General features: G+C 47.7%; 1 protein-coding gene across 1 annotated transcript; it reads left to right on the top strand.

Annotated features, from left to right (window-relative positions):
- Window positions 1-1,772: 1,772 nt before the first annotated feature.
- Window positions 1,773-20,012, top strand: AHCY (adenosylhomocysteinase). The gene is made up of 10 exons (XM_037812049.1): window positions 1,773-1,928; window positions 6,497-6,687; window positions 7,903-7,978; window positions 9,503-9,652; window positions 10,508-10,620; window positions 11,029-11,236; window positions 11,328-11,415; window positions 11,515-11,632; window positions 14,104-14,298; window positions 19,790-20,012. The coding sequence occupies exons 1-10, from the start codon at window positions 1,901-1,903 to the stop codon at window positions 19,919-19,921; spliced, it is 1,299 nt and encodes a 432-aa protein (XP_037667977.1). The 5' UTR covers window positions 1,773-1,900; the 3' UTR covers window positions 19,922-20,012.
- Window positions 20,013-21,386: the final 1,374 nt, after the last annotated feature.

Below are 21,386 nucleotides of genomic sequence, written 5' to 3'. Positions count from 1 at the left end.
ATAGAATTACCATATGACCCAGCAAAACACTGGAACAACCCAATCCCCATAAACAATAGAATGAATAAATAGTGTATTTTCATACAGTGGACTGTTATACAGGAACAACAGTAAATGAACCAGAGGTACACATATCTACATGAATGAATCCCAAAAACGGAGTGATGTATTGTGTACAGATACTCAAATAAGTAGTAAAAACTATTAAGAAAAGCAAAGGAATGACTAAGACAAAATTCACTCTCGTGGTAATTCTGGGGGTGGGGAGAAGGCGCATGCAATTGAGAAGGGAAACAGGTGGCTGCTGGGGTAAGCCAGGACTTTACTCCATGGACATGTGGATCAACTGGATACAAGCAGTCACCGCAGCTGTAAGTGTGGGTGAGATGCCCAGGAAGAGGGAGCAGATGAAGAAGAAAGAGGAACGTCAACTCTGAAAGCACTGGAGAAGGAGGATGTTGCCAAGGCCAGAAAAGGGACCACATGAACAGTGAGAGGAGAGTCAGGGCAGTGGAGGACAAGGACAGTGGAGGGCAAGGGTGTGGTCAAGACTGTGGTGTGCAGCAGCAAGGCTGAGATGCAGACTGAGGCACATCTGCTGGATTCAGCCAGGTTCCCTGACAACCTTGGCTGAAGCAGTTTCAGTGGAGACCTGGGGGTGGAGGCCACTCAGCTGGAGACTGACTGGGAGGTGAGGCAGGGCAGACTCAGAATGGAGTCAATTCTGGAAAAGTTTGAGAAGGGGAGGCAAGTCATGGCATGGCAGCTGGAGGGAGAATGGGTGGGGGATTCCGTGAGAGATGTTAAAGGGTCCCAATTAAATTTCAAAACAGGTGCCCAATTAAAACCACAAGGAGATACATTTTCAAACCCAAATGCAGCAAATATTTAAGTCACACAAGACCAAGTGATAGTGATGTGGAGCAGCCACCTCTTACACACTGTGGGAAAAGCACCTTGAACAATTTGGCAGTATCTAGGAAAGTTACAAGTGTGCCTTCAACCCTGAAACTCCACCTCTAGGTATGCTGACATCCCAGAGAAATCCACTCAGGGCACCAGGAGACAAGTCAGAATTTTCATTGTTTCATAGTGACAGACAGCATGTAACCAATAGGAGGGCAGAGAAATAAATCATTGTAAGTATATAATGGAATACTATTCAGCAGCAAGAAATGAATACCCTCAAGCTATATGTATGTTCTTACAAATACAATGTTGACAGAAAAAAGCAAGTTGCAGGAGGATAAGTACAGAATGATATCTTTTATATAAAGGTTTTAAACAGAAAAAAAATACTATGAATTGTTTAGCAATTTATACAAATGTAGTAAAAATATAAAGACATGAATGCAAATTTACCTAAACTCAGGACAGTAGTTACTTGGGGGAAGAGAGAAGGTCTTAGATATGTTAAGCACCTGACATATTGTAACTTTACTTATAGTCTGTGTGGTAAGTATCATTTGGCCCATTTTACAGATGAGGAAATTGAAGCCTGAAAAAGTGAACTGGCTGGAATTCTAGTTCCGCTCGCTTTCGACATCACGTGCATTGGCAGAATGAATGAAGGAATGGCCCCGGGTTCGGCCTCTAGGCCCCTCATCGCGAGCCCTTCCGGGACCTTGAGCTCGGGTCAATAGACAACACCGGATAAAATCTAGACTCCGGTTCTCAACAGGGATCGAAGTCCGTTCCGGCCCCGCCCCGTGCGTTCGGCCCCGCCCCGTGCAGCTCAGCTCCGGGGGGATTCATGAATATGCAAGTAGGAGGAAAATATTTAAAGGCGCGGCCACCACGCACAGATCGCTGCCCAGCGCCACCCGTCCCGTCCCTTCCTTAGTCGGAGGCTCAGCTCCTTTCGTCTGTACCTATCACTCCGTGCGGAAGCGCCATCAGCATGTCTGACAAACTACCCTACAAAGTCGGTGAGTTCCAGGAAATACCGCCGGCCGCGCCCGCTGAACACCAGCCTGAGGCCTGTCTGGGGCGGCGGCCGTAGGGCTGGCACGCGACCCCCTTAAATTGCTGTCTTGGCGCGATCCTGGCCGGGCGAGGTCGCTTGGGGGTTGGTAGTCCTTGCGCGCGGCGAGTCGTTCTCCGGAGGCAGCCGCGAACTACGTGTCCCGGCGTGCCCCGCGAGGCCTGGTGTCTCCGCGCGGGCTGCGGAGCTGCGGCCAGGCAGTGTGTTTCCACGTTGCCTGCGGGGACTGGCGAGCGGCGAGAGCTCACCTGGCTGTGGCCTGGGACGCTTGGCACCTGCCGGGACCTGCTGTAGGGCCGGAATCCTGCCTCCAGGGCTTGCGCTTGGCCCCTGGCCTGTTGAGTGGTCCGGGATCAGTACCCAGCCCTCTTTGGGCCTCCGGCAGGGAAGGCGACGGTACCGGAGCCCCGAAGGGCGCTTGAGGAGCGGCCTTGAGAGCTAGCCCGAGGCCCGCCCTGGTCCACTCGCCGGGGACTTTGGGCCAGTTACTCAACCTCCGGGATCACCCACCTGGCCAACAGGGGCTGTCGTGCCGAGAATCTCCAAGAACATTTGGATTGGTTAGGAAAATTCTGCTGTCCCACGGATTGAAGGCTGATACACTCGTAGTTAACATTTATTGAGCGTTTACTGTGGACTCGACACTGCCGTCTAGCTTTAATCTAAATTAAATCATTTTATTCTAACGGTTCTTTTGGGGTAGGGACTATTATTTTTAACATTTTGTAGATGAGTATACTGAGACACAGAGGAATAAAGGTAACTTGCCCCCTATCTTACAGCTGGGAGGTGGAGCAGGCTTTGAACCCAGGTCACCTAGCCACTGAGCTCACCCTTTTCACCGTTATATAGAAGTATACACACTTGGAACAATGCTAACAAATTTTCAGCAAAAACGGTTCAGGCTGGCTAGCAGTTTTGCTTTTTGTTTTGGTTTTAATTTTTATTTTGAAATAATTTGAAACTTAAAGGACAATTGCAAAAAATAATACCCCATATAGAGAAGTTCAACATAACTGCCCACCCCCCTCCCCCATACCAAGCTCTACCAGTAACTTGAAACACTGTTAAGCTTGGAGAAAGGCACCAAGATTTATGGAGCATTTGCTGTGTTTGGTGACTAGCATAGGTTTACAGAATAATCCTTAGAGGTGGACGTTATTATCACGTTACAAGAAGAAACCAAAGCTCTGAGAAGAAATAACTTGCACAACATGATAGTAAGATTCTGTAGAAGTGTAGCTCGATGATTAGACACCACAATAGGCAAGTCAAGGTCGCATCAGTGGCTGGGCTGGAATAGGGGACTTGTCAAACAGTGGCATTAGAGAGCAGTGGCCAAGATGGAAGGGTGGCTGGTTATACTGTGGAGAGATAGAGTGGGTCAGGGTTGGGGGCATTGGGTTGTGTGGGAGTTGGTCCCTGTGGGGCTAGAAGACAGGGCTTATGGTTGCAAGGAGGGAGCCTGGCTAGGTAAGGTTGAAAGAAGGAAGCCCTCGTTAAGGAGGGCATACCATGTGCCCGACCTTGCCCATATGGCATCTTCTTTAATCCTCAGCACGCAGCAAGGTAGGGATGATTAACCCCCCACCCCCTTTACAGATGAAAACACTGAGGCTCAGAGAGGCTCTTGCTGTTTGTTTGGCTTGTCCTGGGAATTCTAAGCTGTGGAAGGAAGGAGGTGAGGACTTGGGAGTGGAGGGAGGGATAGTGGAAATTGGTAGGATTAATGGATTTGAGGCTCTGACAGGCTGCAGCATTGTTGGAGTTGGGTCTCCAGAAGAGAATTGAAAGGATGGGACATGACCAGAGTGGGGTGCTTGAAATCAAGATTTCCAAGGATGAGTCATCATTGCAGTGGGAGTGGAGTGCTCCCTGTCATGCAGGTAGGAGTTTAGATGCATGGTGATAGGAGGAAGCAGACTGATTTAATCAGTTTTAATATCCTTTTTTTTTCCTAATCACTTTACATGTGCTAATCACTTTTAATCCTCACAAATGCACTCTAAGGTAGGTATTCTAGAAGGCAGTTGATAAATGTGGAATGAATTAAAAAATTAGAGATGGGCTAGACAAGTTCTCAAATAAATACCACTTCCTCAGTATAGCCTTTCTTCTCTGACTTGCACTTTCTTGCTACAATGATTAGGTTACAATTTTATGTAACACACTCTCATTTGACCTATAATTATCCTTCTGCACACTTTTCAAATTAGTTAATTAGTCAGAGAGAGAGAGACACTATGCATAGCCCAGGAACAAGACGATGGTTATCTATGAACAAAAGTGGTGGCAATTAGGAAAGAGTAAAGGAAATTATTTTCCTGAAATCAGCTATAAAGAAATGCTGCTCTCAAGAAGTTTAAAGTTTACTTAAAGACTGCTTACTCATGAAAACAAATTTTTCCCCATTCTTTGGAATCCTGATTCAGCAAGTATGGGGTGGGGCCTGGGAATCTGTATTAAGCAATAACAACAACAACAAAGACTCTAGATGATTCTGATGAGCAGCCAGGATTGGCTTCCACGGCCTTAGAAAAATAAGAGTGCTTGGAGTTCAGAGAAAGAGTAGAGTTCAAATCTCTGAGGAAGGCTTCTTCTGTCAAAGTGGTGCTTATACTCTTTTCACAATTTTTTCACATAGCTGGAGGAAAAACGTCCTGAGACTCACCTAGCCCATTCATTCCACTTTTTCAACTGGAAAAAAACCTGGGTGATAAAAATTGGGGAGGAATTAAGAGGTGATTTGCAAATCTGCCAAGTGTGCACAGAAGCCAGATTTCTTAGTAGCTTCATGAATTAGAGCTCTGCAAACTCCAACAGTATACTAATTGTAGTTTATATATACAAACTTTTGCAGTTATTAAACTAAGTAGTCCTTAATTATAGATAAAATAGAAAGTTTGAGTATCATTCTCTGTCCTGTAAGGCTTGAAATTTAGATGCATTATTAAATAAAGTGCTGCCTTGACATCTTTGAGCCTCACAGGGCCCACAAGCTCACCAGCTTTCACCAGCTCTGACCCTGCCCTGAGCAGGAAATGCTCTCCATCTGGCTAGTCCCCTGTCAGCTGGACCAGCTGCACTCTACCTGGTCCTCAGCCAAAAGGGTTTCCCTTCCCTGCCAGTCTGTGAAATTATTCAAACAAACCCTACCCTCTCATCATCACAAACCTAGCCTTCCACAGCCCCTTCTTGGTCACTCTGCTCCTGAGTACAAACCTGCTTTAGCCCTACCTGACATGCATAGTCCTACTTCCCTGGAGTGTGAGCATATGTGACTAATAAACTGTTGCCACTCTTATCTTTCTGGGGTTAGGTGTCATGTGTTGGGCTATCTCGTACTGTCTAGGGTGTCCTTTAAAAATACTGTAGAGACCCTTATTTCCACACCAATCTTTCCACTTCAAGATCTAAACTTACTAGGAGCCCTAGGCCTCATCCCAGAGTGATTGAAGCAGATTTTCTAGGGGAGATTTCCAAGCTTGCCAGGTGAATTTTATTCTCTGAGATGTCTGCAAACCCTGACCTAGGGACTGATGTAGGGGATGACCTCAGGAGTGGGCTACTGTGGTGGGGAAGGGAGGAGGGCAAGATCATTGGAGGGGGGAATTGAGATAGTGGAAGAGCCCATCACAGTATCCTGCTTTCCTACCTAAGAATAACACAAATTTGAGATATTTGGAGTGGCAGCTAGACGTCCACATATAGCCTTTATTACACATAATGTCTAAGCTAGAGAATATAGATTAGCATGAAGGCCAAATGAGCCTGCTAACTGAACCCCAAATTCAGTCATTACCCACCAGTTAACCAGGTAAGTGCTGGCCTGGGCAGGTTCTGTGTGGAAGAGCAGAGAACACCAGCTTCTGGCAGGCAGGTGGGTGCTTGCTTGCAAAGAAGAGAGGAGCTGAACTGAGCATGGCCTTCCCTAGATTACTAAATGGATAGGTCACTCCACCTCCTCTGGGGCAGAGAGGCCAAAGTGTCACAGTGATGGCTCCTTCTCTGTGGAAGAAAACATCAGGAGTGGGGAAGAGGCATTTTTACATCTTCAAGGAGGTCAAGGAACTGGGTGAAGTCCAGGGTGTGCTATCATCTTGAGTGTTGAAGGCCCCAAGAGTGATGACTTGGAGGAAGATGCTCCATCTTTAGCCAGGGGCTAAAATCTTTAGGGAGCAAGGAGGTGTGACTGGTAGTTAGTAGGTGTCAGCCAAAAAGGGTTGTAGGAGGTAAAATCTGATAGCTCTTTTTCAAAGGAGCACTTGTCTGGGTTGTAATGTTTGTGTACCTGTGCGAATAGTTGATTAAGTAGTTTCCCCATGTGCTGTGAGCTGCTTTAGGCAGGGGCCAGGGCCCTGGCTCCATAAATACTTGTTGAATGAGTGAGAGAATGCAGTGACCAGGCTGCTTAGCCCTTGTGTTTTGAGTCCGCAAAGCACTCGGTGACAGTGCTTCTTGGCTGGTGGGATGAGGCTGCTCATAGAACTCCCATCTGCCTTGCCTCTGCAGCCGACATCAGCCTGGCCTCTTGGGGACGCAAGGCCATTGACATCGCGGAGAATGAGATGCCAGGCCTGATGCAGATGCGGGAGATGTACTCGGCCTCCAAGCCACTGAAAGGTGCCCGCATTGCCGGCTGCCTGCACATGACTGTGGAGACAGCTGTGCTCATTGAGACCCTTGTTGCCCTGGGTGCTGAGGTGAGGCCTACAGCTGTGCAACTTACTCCAGATGAGTCTCTTGTCCCCTCTGGGTTCAGCCAAGGTAGAAGACCTTGCAGGGGTGGAGAGGAGTCCAGGTGTGGTGCTGCCCTCAGGCCCAGCTGGATGCAGGAGCTCCAGCCTTGTTACTTGGGTTTTCTCTTCACCTTGTGGTACTTTTCTCCCTAAAAGGAAAGACGGTCTTCTGACTGGTACCAGTTCACATCCTCCTGACCAAGGAGCCCCAGCAGGAAAAACTCAACCCCAATGTCCCACTTAGCCGTCTAAAGGCTGGCTCTCATTGGCTCTCCTTGGGTCATGTGCCTGCCCTAGACTGATCATGGTTACCAGAGGATGGGGTGCTGTGATTGGTTCAGTCTGGGTGATGTGTACCAATGATTGACAGCTTTTTTAAGACTTCGAGGGAATCAAGGAGTGTTCTCCAAGGGTGGGGATGGGGTGGGGATGGGCAGGGAGAAGGCATGGTGCAGGACAGCCAGAAACAACAGAGTACTCTGGGCTCAGCCCTTGGGCTTCTTTCTTTTCAACATTCACTCTCCCTTTTTTCATGCCTTCAAATACTGCCTATATGGTGATGACTCCTGAATATGTGTACTAGCTGTACTAGCCTGGACCTCTCCCCAGAACTCTAGGCATGTGTATCTGGCTATCAATATGTCATCTCCACTTGGAAGTCTAATCAACATCTCAAATGAACATGTCCAAACAAATCATAGTTTCCTGCCCACCTTCTCTACCCACAGTCTTCCCCACATCAGTAAACGGAAACTCCAACCTTCCAGGTTCTTTCAGTTCAAGAGCCTGGAAGTCATCCTTGACTCCTCTTTCTCTCTAATCCCTCAGCAAATCCCATCAGCTCCACCATCAAAAAATACCCAGAATTTGGCAGCTTCTCTTCATCTCCACTGCTACCACCACATTTTTCATCTGTACCCTTGGGATAGCCTTATTGTCTCTTGCTTCTGCCCTTTGCTCTCTACAGTTTGTGCTCCACACAGCACCAGAGTGATGTTTTAAAACATAAATCAGAACTCATCACTGCTCTGGCTCTCATCCACTCACCCAGGTCACCAGCCTATGGGCCTAGACCTCAAGTGTCATCACTAGCTTCAGGGCTTTCCTCGTCTGTGCCTAGCAGCCATGGTGCTTCTGAGCCATCAGTGACCAGCAGCCCCATCTTGCTGGCTCTTCCAGGTACAGTGGTCCAGCTGTAACATCTTCTCCACCCAAGACCATGCTGCAGCGGCCATTGCCAAGGCTGGCATTCCAGGTAAGTCCCACTTGCTGCTGGGGAAGTGGGAATGCATGAAGGGGCTCTGCTTCTCTCTGCTTCACTGACTCATATGGCAACAGGCTCCCCTACGGTGGGGAGAGGAGTCATGGCCGCAGAATCCCAGCCTAGTGACCCAAAAGGAAGAATTGCTTTGTCCCACTGTCATCTAAAGTCCTATGGAAGGTGCTTATTGGCCCATCCCAAGTCAGGTGACCTGGAAGGGTGGGATCTTATGATTGGGGGTCACATAATGTAAAGGAGGGGAAATTCCTTAAAGGAAGGATGTGAGACTGTTTCCAGAAGAATCTGGGAGAGATATGGGCAGAGAAAAAGCTCTGGATCCATTGCCTAGGGTCTGGCGCCCTAGGGCTTTTGGGGAGACCAGTAAAGAGGAAGCATGTTCTCCCAAGCTGCTGGAGAAATGGACATGTCTGCCTGGGTTTGGGGAGGGAAGTGGTTAGATGCAGGACATTCAAGATTCCCACTAACCAGTCGCTGGTGGATGGCAGAGAGAGAGGTAGGGGAGGGCTCCTCCAGAGACTGACAGGGTTAGAATCTCTCCCAGCCCTGGTGGGCTCCATGGCACTCTTCACTCTTCTGGGAAAGGCCTTGTTCTCAGGACCATTGTCTGCCCTGGTGTGTGTGTGTGTGTGGGGGGGCAGCTGGCCTTGCTTGGCTGGCATCCCTCACTTACAGGAGGCTTATGGGAGCCCCACACCTGTGTCCCAGTCCTACCACGTGACGGGAGGAGCCTGGGCTGGAGGTCAGCAGCGCTGGGTTGTGGTGTCTGCTCTGGAATGCCATGCCGAATGCCCCAGGCACCTCTCGGCTCCTCTCTGGGCATCTGTAAATGATGATGATGGCAATGCCTGCCTCACAGGGTTTCTGTGAGGAGAAATGAGTTGGGGCATGAAGCAGTTAGAGTAATGTCTGGCACAGAGAAAGTGCTCCATACATAATAGCTATTAGCAATTTTTTGGCCAGGTTTTGCCCGGGACCACCCACCACCGAGGCTGCTGGGCCTTCAAGTCCTTTCAGTGCAGTGAACCCTGGATCCTGCCTTGTGGGTCCCACTGAGCACGGTCCCTGCCCCTGCAGCACCCCCATCCCAGCAGTAGGCATGAGGGGTGGGAGCCCTGGTGACTGTAGTTGATGATACAGTCCCTGGGGCCCAGGCAGAAAGGGATGAAAAGGAAATAATTCTTTCCAGATACCTGTATCTGGGGTGCTCTATGCTTGGCTTCCATCTCACTTAATCCATAGTTTTGTGGCCCTATTTACAGGTGAGGAAAACAGGCTGAGAGAAGTGAGGTGATTTGCTTAAGGTCACACAGCTGACATGAGTGACGGAGTCAGGATTTGAACCCAGATCTCTGGCTCCAAGCTGTGTTCTTAACCACTTTTGAGTCCTCAGAGGGGCTGGAAATGCTGCGGATGGGCCTTAGGGAGGAGACAGTATTGGCTCCCTGGTGCAGGAGCTGGTGGGGCAGACCAGGCCCTGACGTGCCCCTCACCCTCCAGTGTACGCCTGGAAGGGTGAAACGGACGAGGAGTACCTGTGGTGCATCGAACAGACGCTGTACTTCAAGGACGAGCCCCTTAACATGATTCTGGATGATGGCGGCGACCTCACTAACCTCATCCACACCAAGTACCCACAGCTCCTGTCGGGTGAGCAGGGCAGGTGGGCGGGCTGCCTGGGGCCTGGCAGCCTGGACGGGGCCTGCCCACCCGCAGGAAGGCAGCAAACCTGGCAGGACTCCCGGTGCCTCAAACAGTAGATTCCGTGGAGGAGGGGAGAATGGCAGGTGCCTGCAAGCATGCTGGGGCCTGGTCTTCTGGTTTCAAATGGTGTGGGGTTAGAACAGCTGGCACGGCCCTGCCTGGGATGACAGCCCAAGGGCAAGGACAAGAGCAGAGCCCAGAATAGCTGGGAAGGAGCCAGCTTTGTACAAAGAGGTGAGTAGGGTAGTGGGGTGGGGTGGGAGGGAGCTGATGAGTAGGAAAGGATTGCCTTCAGGAAACACAGGAAGCCAGCATAGCAGCTGTGAATGAAGGGAGCCGGGAGTATTACCAGATGTGGCTGGAGCCTCAGTGAAGGCCGGATTGTGTGAGGACTTAATAGGCCAAGAGAAAAGAGTTTGGCTTGATCCTAAGAGCAAGGGGAAGTAATTGGGGTTAAAAACGGCTGCTCTGTGGAAGCTGGGTCATGGCAGGGAGACAGGTGAGAGATGATGGAAGCAGCGACTAGAGCAGTGGTGGTGGGAGTGGGAGGTAGAATCATTAGGTCTGGTGACTGACTTGCTATAGAGGGCATCAGGGATGACTCCTCCCTCATGCTGAGTGATGGGTGGACTGTGTCATGAATTTGGGGACCCAGGAAGAGGAATTTGGGCAAGTCCAGATCTGATCTCTCTGAGGCTCTTGGGACCTCATCCCAGAGTCCCCATCCCTTGGGCTGCCCCTGCTTGGCCCTAGTGAGGACAAGGGTTGAGCCTGAGCTTCATCCCCTCCCCTCTTGTTCAGGCATCCGAGGCATCTCCGAGGAGACTACGACTGGGGTCCACAACCTCTACAAGATGATGGCCAAGGGGACCCTGAAGGTGCCTGCCATCAACGTCAACGACTCTGTCACCAAGGTGGGCCTAGCACAGCTCAGGAGTAGGGCCCTGAGGAAGGGCCCCCAGGAAGGCTGAGGCTGAGGACAGGAAATCCTGATTTGAGGTGGGAAGAGGGGTTGTGGCCTGAGGGTAATGCATGCACTAAAGAAGGGAAGAACTGCAAAGTGACCTCAGAGCTCGGTTGCTCGGGAAGGCCTCTGGCCTGGCAGAGAGGCTGCAGAGAAGGACTTGTAAGGAGCACGAGAGGGATTTACTGCTGGGGAAGAGTTGCTGAAGGCACAGGTGGGGAATCAGCTCAAGGCCCACTAGGCTGAGATGCTGAGAACAGGTCCGTGGCTCCCGGGCCCTGTGGAAGACTGAGGCTCAAGTGGGCCTGGCCCCAGGGCCCTGCCTGTCCCCTTTGCCCTCTTGACACTCTTCTTTCAGAGCAAGTTTGACAACCTCTATGGCTGCCGGGAGTCCCTCATGGATGGCATCAAGCGGGCCACAGACGTGATGATTGCGGGCAAGGTGGCAGTGGTGGCGGGCTATGGTGACGTGGGCAAGGGCTGTGCCCAGGCCCTCAAGGGTTTCGGGGCCCGTGTCATCATCACTGAGATTGACCCCATCAATGCACTGCAGGCTGCTATGGAGGGTATGATGCGGGGAGGGTTGGCTGCCAGCTACTGGGGCCAGAGAAGGGGCAAGGCCACCTCTGGTAACCCATGGCCACCGTCTCTGTACAGGCTATGAGGTGACCACCATGGATGAGGCCTGTAAGGAGGGCAATATTTTTGTCACTACCACAGGTTGTATCGACATCATCCTTGGCCGGTAGGTGCCAGATGGGGGTCCTGGGGAGCAAGGGAAGGGACAGGCTTGGGGCTGCTCCTTGTCCCTGATGGTTGCCTGTGGGCTCGGACTTCCCCACAGACACTTTGAGCAGATGAAGGATGATGCCATTGTGTGTAACATTGGACACTTTGACGTGGAGATTGATGTCAAGTGGCTCAATGAGAATGCTGTGAAGAAACTGAACGTCAAGCCCCAGGTGAGAAGCTCCAGCCCTGCCAGCAGGGAGGGCAGATAGAGGGCCAAGGAGAGGTATGCTTGTGCTGGACACTATGGAGGGCAGATGAGGAGGCTTTTGCAAGCTGGGCAGTGGGATGGGGAGAAGGAGGACCTGGTTTCAGAGCCAGGCTTGAGGTATCAGACGTTGTCCTGAGGGCACCAGAAATCCCTGAAGGTTTTGGGCAGGCAAGATGCACATGAGGAGGTTGCTGTTTTAGAAAGATCACTCTGGGTACTACATGGAGGCTTTTAGAGGATGCTCTTTTAGTTGTCCTGGCAGGGGGTGATAGCAGCCTCACTCGAAGAGGTAGGGAATGGAGAAAGGTGGATGGAGGATGGACTGGATGTGGGGTCTGGATGGGGAAGGATGGTAGGTTTCTGGCTTGGGCAGCTGTGTGAAAAGAAGGGACCATTTATTGATCTGAGAGGACAGGAGGTTGACAGAAGAATGGGTTTGCTGTGTGGCATTGAGATTTCACATATCCTTGGGATATGTGAAATTTGGTTTGGGTTATATTTATTGCATTTCTTTTTTCTCTGATTATAAAAGTAATGTGTTTCTGAGAGGCATATAATAGGGAAAAGTGGAAACAGCCTCAGTTGGGAATTTTTTTAAAGTTGTGCTTTTTTCTGATTTTATGTACTAAACACTGAACATCTTTTAAAGAGGAAAAATCCACAGTAAATAGGGTGCTTTGGGTTGGTGCCCATGGCTCTCCTGAGATGTCGTACATGAGATATAGACAGACATTGACTCAGCTAGAGCCATGACCAGCACCTGATCAGAGCCACCCTCAGGAGCCCAGCAGGAGCCCAGAGAGACAGGCAAGCACCCCTCTGCACCCACACCCACACATCCTTCCCGGCCTGCCCCAGTATAGGAGTTCCCCTCAGGTAGGTCCTGCACTAGCCTAGGTGTATCAGCTCCTGGCAAGGCAGAGGGCACTTCTGTTTCACTACCTCGACGGCCTGGCACTCTCACCACAACCAATATCAGGGTAGGTGGGGCACACCTCCCTGGCAGCCATGGCCCTGAGAGCAGCCAGGCCTTGTCTCTGCAAAGGCCACACAGGGCTTCATTGGAGTCATGCCCCCTCCTCATACCCTCCCGCCACCAAGCTGTCCTCCCAAACCAGACAGACACTGTCATCACCCTCAAGATCTTGACAGTCTTGCCAGTCTTTTTCCCCATTTTATCTCCTGTCCATCCTCTCGACGACCTGTACACTCAGGCCACCCTGAACCGCTCCCTGAACACACCACCACAGTTCCCACTTCTGTCTGTCTAGATGCTAGACAGACAGTTCAGAATGGGGCGAATGCCCATTTCTTTGCCCATTGAACTCCTACTCATTTTCTAAGTTCCAATTCAAGGAACCCCCTTCCTAGCCAGCTCCTCTGGCAAAAGGGGATGCCTACAACTCTTTGTACAGACCTCCAGTACAGCATCTGTCACACTGCAGTTGGAATCACTGGTTTTGGTCTTTGCCTCCCCTTTTGTACCATGAGGGCAGAGGCTAGGTTAATGTACTCCTGCAAGGGGCCTGGTTCAGATGTTTATTGAACGAATGAATGCTTCATAGGCATCAAAGACCTTTCCTTAGACCTGTAATAGGCCTCTTAGAGTAGCCTGGAAACGTAGGCCTTTTGGGAAGTGTGTGGAATGAAGGATAGCAAGTGAAGGGAAGCGGAGGGGAAGAAAAGCATATTTGTGCCTGTTCGGGCAGCTGGAAGAGATGAAGGTTTGTTGGATTGAGGCTGGTGATTGTCATTTCTTGTTCACCACTAAACCAGGGGTTCTCAACTTTGGCAGAATCACCCCAGGCTAATTAAATTAGAATCTCTGGGAGGGAGGCCAGGGCATCCCCATTTTTTAAAGCTCCCAAGGTGATTCCAATGTGCAGCTGAGGTTGAGAGCCACTGCATTCAATTTTCACTAAGCATAGTGGGTTGAGAACATGGGAGTTTGTCCTCAGACTGTCCAGGCTCAAAATGGAGCCACTTATTGTGTGGCTCTGGGCAAATGAATTAACCCTTAAACATCAGTTTCCTTTTCTGTAAAATGGGAGTGATATTCTTAAGTCATAGGGTTTCTGTTACTGTTAAATATGATATTATATGTAAAATGCTTAGCACAAAGCACTGGTAACAATAACAATAAAGACAATAGCTAATACTTATTGAGTATTTAGTACATGCCAAGCCTTGTGCTGAGTGCTTTACATGCATCAGCTCGCTAAATTCTCACAGCAGACCTGCAATTTGGAGTTGCTCAAAAAATATTGGCCATTAATTGTGTGTGCCCGATTCTGTGCTAGAGATTGTTCTGGGGCAGTCCAGGCCCCTCATGGGCACCAGTGGGGGCAGGGAAGCCTGCTAGACAAGTTGGTAGGGTGTGGACAATGAGTGCAGTACCCTGCCAGCCCTCACTACTGTTCTGCCCATTTGCAGGTGGACCGCTACTGGCTAAAGAATGGTCATCGCATCATCCTGCTGGCTGAGGGCAGGCTGGTCAACCTGGGCTGTGCCACGGGCCACCCTAGCTTCGTGATGAGCAACTCCTTCACCAACCAGGTGCTGGCACAGATTGAGCTGTGGACCCACCCAGAAAAGTTCCCCATCGGGGTCCACTTCCTTCCTAAGAAGGTGAGTTCCCACCTCCTCCCCCTGGCCAAGGGCCGTATGTCTGACACTGGGCTTCCCATGCAGGGCTCATCAGAATTTACAAAGTGCTTGTCTGTCTACACTCTTAGATCTTTGTAACAGCTGTAAGAGAGGAATGGTTGTTATGTCTGTCCTACAAATGAGGAAACTAAGGTTCAGATTGATTTGCTCTCACAGCTGTTAAGTATTGAGACAAAAGTGGAACCCAGCTCTGTTTGTCCATGTTGTTAACCACTATGACACACTGCCTTCTAGGGGTGGGGTTCAGGGAGAAGGAAGGGCATTTTGGGCTAGGCTGGATTGGGCTAGGCTGGGCCTGGTGAAGGGATGATTCACAAGGGAGTTAGAGGGCTTCATTTGGCCACCAGAACTGACATGGACTCAGGGCTGGTGGACTCTGGTCCTGCCTTGGCTCTCATTTGAGCACATACTATCTTCTCTGGGCTCCAGTTTCTTCATCTGTTAAATGTCCTACCTACCTCTCAGGTGTGTTTGTGAGGCTCTCATGAGACGGTGGATGTGAGACCATGTGGGAATGTCAAAGCTCTCTGGGCTGGACTGGGCTGTGCTCAAAGGCTACCATGCCATCGTGGAGTGGGACTTGGGACCTAGAGGCAGGAAGAGGCTCCACTCAGAGCTAGAAGCTGAGAAAGCAAGAGCTACTCTCAGGGCTGACCCTTCTCTAAATGCAACCACTTGCCCTACTTCTCATGCCCCTTTTGTGCATTTCAGTACCTGTCGGAATTAGGGATTTGCCTTATCTGACCCCAGCCTCTGTCCTCCTGGGTATCTGCACAGTCTCTTCAAAGTTGCCCTGGAAGCCATAGGTTGGGATGCTTAGGACAAGTCCTGGGGCTTTGGAGCTGGATGGACCTAGGTTCAAATCCCAGTTCTTTCATTCACTAGCTGTATGACTTTGGGCAAGTCATTCTACTTGATTTCCTTGATTTCCTCATTTGTAAACGGGGGGGGGGCGGGTAATAACTTTATAAAATTTTTTTTTTTATTAGAGCAGATGTGGGTTTACAAAAAATCTTGCAGAGGGTCATAACTTTTTATTTGTTAGGATCTTTTCCAGTGGTAAGTGGAGAAATCCTTTTCAGAACAGTAAATTAGTTATCTACTGATATATGGCAATTTAACCCCAAAACTTAGTAGCTTAAAACAACAAAAATTTATTATTTCAGTTTCTGTGGGAAAGAATTTGAGAGCAGCTTAAGTGGGTGGTTCTGACTCAGGGTTTTTCATGAGGTTGCACTTGAAGTTTCTGCCAGAGCTGCAGTCATATGAAGGAGAATCCTTCATATGTTGGAGAATCCACTTCACGTCACTGTTGGAAGGAAGTCTCAGTCACTTGCTACATGGGCCTCTCCATAGGGCTTCCTAAGTGTCCTCATGACATGGCTTTCACGAGGGTGAGTGATCCAGGGGAGAGGAAGAAGTTGCGGTGCCTTTTATAACCTAATCTCCAAGGTCACACCATCACTTTTTTTTTTTTTTTTTTGCTTTCAGCACTTGTAATTTCTTTTTTTTTTTTCCCATTTTTATTGAGATTGTTCAGATACCATACAATTATCCAGAGATCCAAAGTGTACAATCACTTGCCCCTGGGTACCCTCATACAGCTGTGCATCCATCACACTTAATTTTTGTTCAATTTTTAGAAACTTTTCATTACTCCAGACAAGAAATAAAGTGAAAGATGAAAAAAGAAAAAACGAAAAGGAAACTCTAATCCTCCCCATCCCTAACCAACCCCCTCAATTGTTGACTCGTAGTATTGATATAGTACATTTGTTGCTGTTTATGAAAAAATGTTGAAATACTACAAACTGTAGTATATAGTTTGCAATAGGTATATAGTTCTTCCCTATATGCCCCTCTATTATTAACTTCTAATTGTATTGTCTTACATTTGTTCTGGTCATGGAAGCGATTTCTAGTATTTGTACAGTTGATCATGGACATTGCACACCATAGGATTCAGTTTTATACATTCCCATCTTTTGACCTCCAACTTTCCTTTTGGTGACATATATGACTCTGAGCTTCCCCTTTCCTCCTCATTCACACACCATTCGGCGCCGTTAGTTATTCTCACATCTTGCTGCCAACACCCCTGTTCATTTCCAAACATTTAAGTTCATCCTAATTGAACATTCTGCTCATACTAAGCAACCACTCCCCATTCTTAAGCCTCGTCCTATATCTTGGTACCTTATATTTCATGTCTATGAGTTTACATATTATAATTAGTTCCTATCAGTGAGACCCTGCCATAATTGTCCTAATGTGTCTGGCTTATTTCACTCAGTATATTGCCCTCGAGGTTTTGTCATCAACCTTTTTTTTTTTATATGGTTTTGTTCACTCACCATACATTCCATCCCAAGTAAATAATCGATGGTTTTCTGCATGGTCATACATTTATGTGTTCACCACCTTCACCATTATCTATATAAGAGCATCTACATTTCTTCCACAAGGCAGGAGGGAGAGTCAAAGAAGGTAGAGAGGCAAAAGAAAGAGGAAAAAAAAAGACAGCTAGGAAGCAGCAAAAGGAAAAATAACCTTAAATCAAAGTAGAATAAAGAATCAGACAATACCACCAATGTCAAGTGTCTAACATGCCTCCCCTATCCCCCCCTCTTATCTGCATTCACCTTGGTATATCACCTTTGTTACGTTAAAGGAAGCATAATACAATGATTCTGTTAGTTACAGGCTCTAGTTTATGCTGATTGCATCCCTCCCCCAATGCCTCCCCATTTTTAACACCTTGCAAGGTTGACATTTGCTTGTTCTCCCTCGTAAAACAACATACTTGTACATTTTATCACAATTGTTGGATACTCTAGATTTCACCAAGTTACACAGTCCCAGTCGTTATCTTTCCTCCTTTCTTGTGGTGTCTCACATGCTCCCCACCTTCCTCTCTCAACCATATTCATAGTTACCTTTGTTCAGTGTACTTACATTGTTGTGCTACCATCTCCCCAAATTGTGTTCCAAATCACACACTCCTGTCTTCTGTCACCCTGTAGTGCTCCCTTTAGTATTTCCTGTAGGGCAGGTGTCTTGTTCACAAAGTCTCTCATTGTCTGTTTGTCAGAAAATATTTTGAGCTCTCCCTCATATTTGAAGGACAGCTTTGCTGGATACAGGATTCTTGGTTGGTGGTTTTTCTCTTTCAGTATCTTAAATATATCACACCACTTCCTTCTTGCCTCCATTGTTTCTGCTGAGAGATCCGCACATAGTCTTATTAAGCTTCCTTTGTATGTAATGGATCGCTTTTCTCTTGCTGCTTTCAGGATTCTCTCTTTGTCTTTGACATTTGATAATCTGATTATTAAGTGTCTTGGCGAAGGCCTCTTCATATCTCTTCTGTTTGGAGTACGCTGGCTTCTTGGATCTGTAATTTTATGTCTTTCATAAGAGATGGGAAATTTTCATTAATTATTTCCTCTGTTATTGCTTCTGCCCCCTTTCCCTTCTCTTCTCCTTCTGGGACACCAATGATATGTACATTATGGTACTTTGTTTCATTCTTGAGTTTCCGGAGACGTTGCTCATATTTTTTCATTCTTTTCTCCATCTGCTCCTTTGCATGTAGGCTTTCAGTGTTTTGTTCTCCAGTTCCTGAGTGTTTTCTTCTGCCTCTTGAGATCGGCTGTTGCATGTTTCCACTGTGTCTTTCATCTCTTGTGTTGTGCCTTTCATTTCCATAGATTCTACTAGTTGTTTTTTTGAACTTTTGATTTCTGCCGTATACATGCCCAGTGCTTCCTTTACAGCCTCTATCTCTTTTGCAATATCTTCTCTAAACTTTTTGAATTGATTTAGCATTAGTTGTTTAAATTCCTGTATCTCAGTTGAAGTGTACGTTTGTTCCTTTGACTGGGCCATAACTTTGTTTTTCTTAGTGTAGGTTGTAATTTTCTGTTGTCTAGGCATGGTTTCCTTGGTTATCCAAATCAGGTTTTCCCAGACCAGAACAGGCTCAGGTCCCAGAGGGAAGAAATATTCAGTATCTGGTTTCCCTGAGGGTGTGTCTTAGAAAATTGCTCCACCCTTTGATGTCTCAGGTCACTGTGCTTTTCTGCCCAGCAGGTGATGCCTGTTAGCCTATAATTCTTGACTGGTGTGAGGAGGTATGGCCGTGTTTCCCCAGGCTCTGGGGTCTGGTTCTGAATGGAAAGGGCCCCACCCCTTTCCTCCTAGAGCAGACAGACCCCCCCAGGTGGAGGTCATTAGCATTTCAATGGTCTCGCTCTCTGCTTGTGCTGTCTCCACCCTTCTCTGCTTCACAGCCCTGGAAACTGCAAATGACTGGAGCTTTCTCCACTGAGTCAAAAAAGAAACAGATAGTCCCCTTCAGACCCAGTCCAAGGTGACCCTCTGGCTCTCCCAGGTCAGTCGTCACCCATAGCCTCTGTCTGTTTTTTGGGGATGCGTACCTGTAGTGAGCAGTTCACACTCGCTACTTAAAACCCCAGTTGGAGCTCAATTGAGCTATATTCGCTTGCTGGGAGAGAGCTTCTCTCTGGCACCACGAGGCTTTGCAGCTTGGGCTATGGGGGAGGGGGTCTCACGACTTGGATCCGCAGGTTTTACTTACAGATTTTATGCTGTGTTCTCGGGCATTCCTCCCAATTCAGGTTGGTGTATGATGAGTGGATGGTCTCGTTTGTCCCCCCGCAGTTATTCTGGCTTATTTACTAGTTGTTTCTGGTTTTTTGTAGTTGTTCCAGGGGGGCTACTTAGCTTCCACTCCTCTCTATGCCGCCATCTTGCCCCTCCAGCCCACACCATCACTTTTGCTTTATTCTGTTCAGTAGAAGTGAGTCACTCAAGGGGAGGGAAATTAGGCTCCACCTCCTGAAGGAAGGCGTATCAAAGACTCTGTGGAAATATGTTAAAAAAACCACAACTAGTTTAATCAAAAAGATTCTCTATTGGCTCTATAATGGAGACATCTAAGATTTGGACTGGATCCAGGGATTCAGTGTCATCAGAGCTCATTCTGTTTCCTCTTCATTCACTTCACTTGTCAGACTTGCCACTGGTTAGCTGAGACTGATGCCCTCTCTTTTTAGGAATCCCAGTGGAATTGGAGTCTCTTTCTCTACCTGCCATGGAAAATATGTTCTGTCTGTAGATAAATTCCAGAAAAGCATTTTTATTAGCTACTTGGGTCAGTTGGGAGACTGGGGAAGGGATATAATTGATGGTCCCACCAGGACCACTTGGAGAGGGGGATATAACTTGATTCCCTCTCAAGAAAGGGGAACTAGGCAGTCAAAAATAATACATCCACTGCAGGCTGACTGTGAGGATGGAATGAGATAATACAGGTAATGCACATGTCCCGTATACCAACAGAACAGTTTTTGCCTCTTTCAGGGGCAGGAGGTGGGTAAGAGGTCCCAATGCATGGTACTGATCTTAGGTCTTCTGTGTTTCTCCTTAGCTGGATGAGGCGGTGGCCAGAGCCCATCTGGGCAAGCTGAATGTGAAGCTGACAAAGTTGACTGAGAAGCAGGCCCAGTACCTGGGCCTGCCCCGTGATGGCCCCTTCAAGTCTGAACACTACCGCTACTGAGAGCCAGGCCTGCCCTTTGCCTTCCAGCTGACATCCCTGCCCAGGCCCTACCTCTCCTCCCAAGAATAAATGGCACCAACTTTGAAATTGATTTGTCAGTGTCTCCCTGCTTTGACTGTCTGGGGCTGATCACTCAGTCTTTGGCTTCTGCTGCGTCCCTGACACTGTTTCAAGTATGGCAAGGGGCACTGAGAAATCCTCAAGCCCTGGTCACAGTAGAGGCACAAGGGAAACACCACAGCAAACCTTGAGCTCAGGGGTCTTGGAACTGCTCACTTAGTCAGTCCTTAGGCTGGAAGTTAGCGGCAGTGGTCACAAAGCCAATACACTTTACCATCTAGGTCTTTACCTGGCCCTATGGACTTTACACTCATGTGCTTGGTTTACAAGTTCACTGGTTCTTCATCCCATGACAGGAGGAGAAGCAGTCTCAAAGGGCAGGGAGGAACAGTTGGACTTTGAATACTCCTAAGAATCTGGTTTAGTGCTGGGCATTCTCTTAAACCTCAGAATAATGAGGTTGGTACTTTGAGTCCCCATTTTACAGGGGTTAGAACAGACTGTTAAGGGGACAAGAGAATTGACAGCCAGAGATTGAGAGGGGCCAGAAAAATGTAAAAGTAGGCAAAGGACTGCCACCACTTTGTAACATGATGATTCCTATCACAACCCTGGGTCAAAAGAGATTAATTTGCTTTATAATGTGTTATAAGAGAGAAGGAAGGTGGGTAAATAAAAATTTTGGTGCCTGAAAGAATTTTGATCCTTTATTATATAGATAATTCACTGTCATCAATGTATGCTATGAGCAAGGAGTTATAGTTAGGTGCTGATGAACAGCGAGAAGACTGGTCCTGAAGGGGTTGTCTGCAGTGTGTATATGGTAAGGGTGCGGATAACCCCTAGGGCTTGGAAGGATGGGTGAAATGAAAAGCAAACTCTTTTTTTTCAGCTCTGTTTTAGTTTTTTTTTTTCCTACAATTTTATAGAGTTATATTCACATACCATACATTTATCCACAGTGTACAATCAGTTGTTCATGGTATCATCATAAAGTTGTACATTTATCACCACAATCAGCACTTGAACATACTGATTACTACAAGAAAAATTGTTTTTTTTTTTAGCAATAAGAAAAAAATGATAAAAAGAAAAATAACATGTCATACAATACAATATACTAGTAAGGACAGCAAATAACACTGCTACCAAGAATCCCATATTCCTCCCCTATATCCCCCCTCATATACATTTAGCATTGGCATATTACCTTTGTTACATTTAATGGAGGTATATTACAATGTTACTGTTGACCATACACTCCAGTTTGCTTTGATTATGTTTTTTCCTGAATACCATCCCCTTTTCAAATTTCTACATGGTTGACATTCATTTGCTTTCCCACATGCAAAAACATTTTTATATTTGTATATTTAGTAACAGTCATTGGCCACTCCAGTTTTTG

The sequence above is a fragment of the Choloepus didactylus genome, chromosome 19 (assembly GCF_015220235.1).
Source record: "Choloepus didactylus isolate mChoDid1 chromosome 19, mChoDid1.pri, whole genome shotgun sequence".
In the NCBI taxonomy this organism is placed as follows: Eukaryota; Metazoa; Chordata; class Mammalia; order Pilosa; family Megalonychidae; genus Choloepus; species Choloepus didactylus.
The sequence above is the reverse complement of the archived record's forward strand: the minus strand, read 5'-3'. Positions and strand labels throughout refer to the sequence as shown.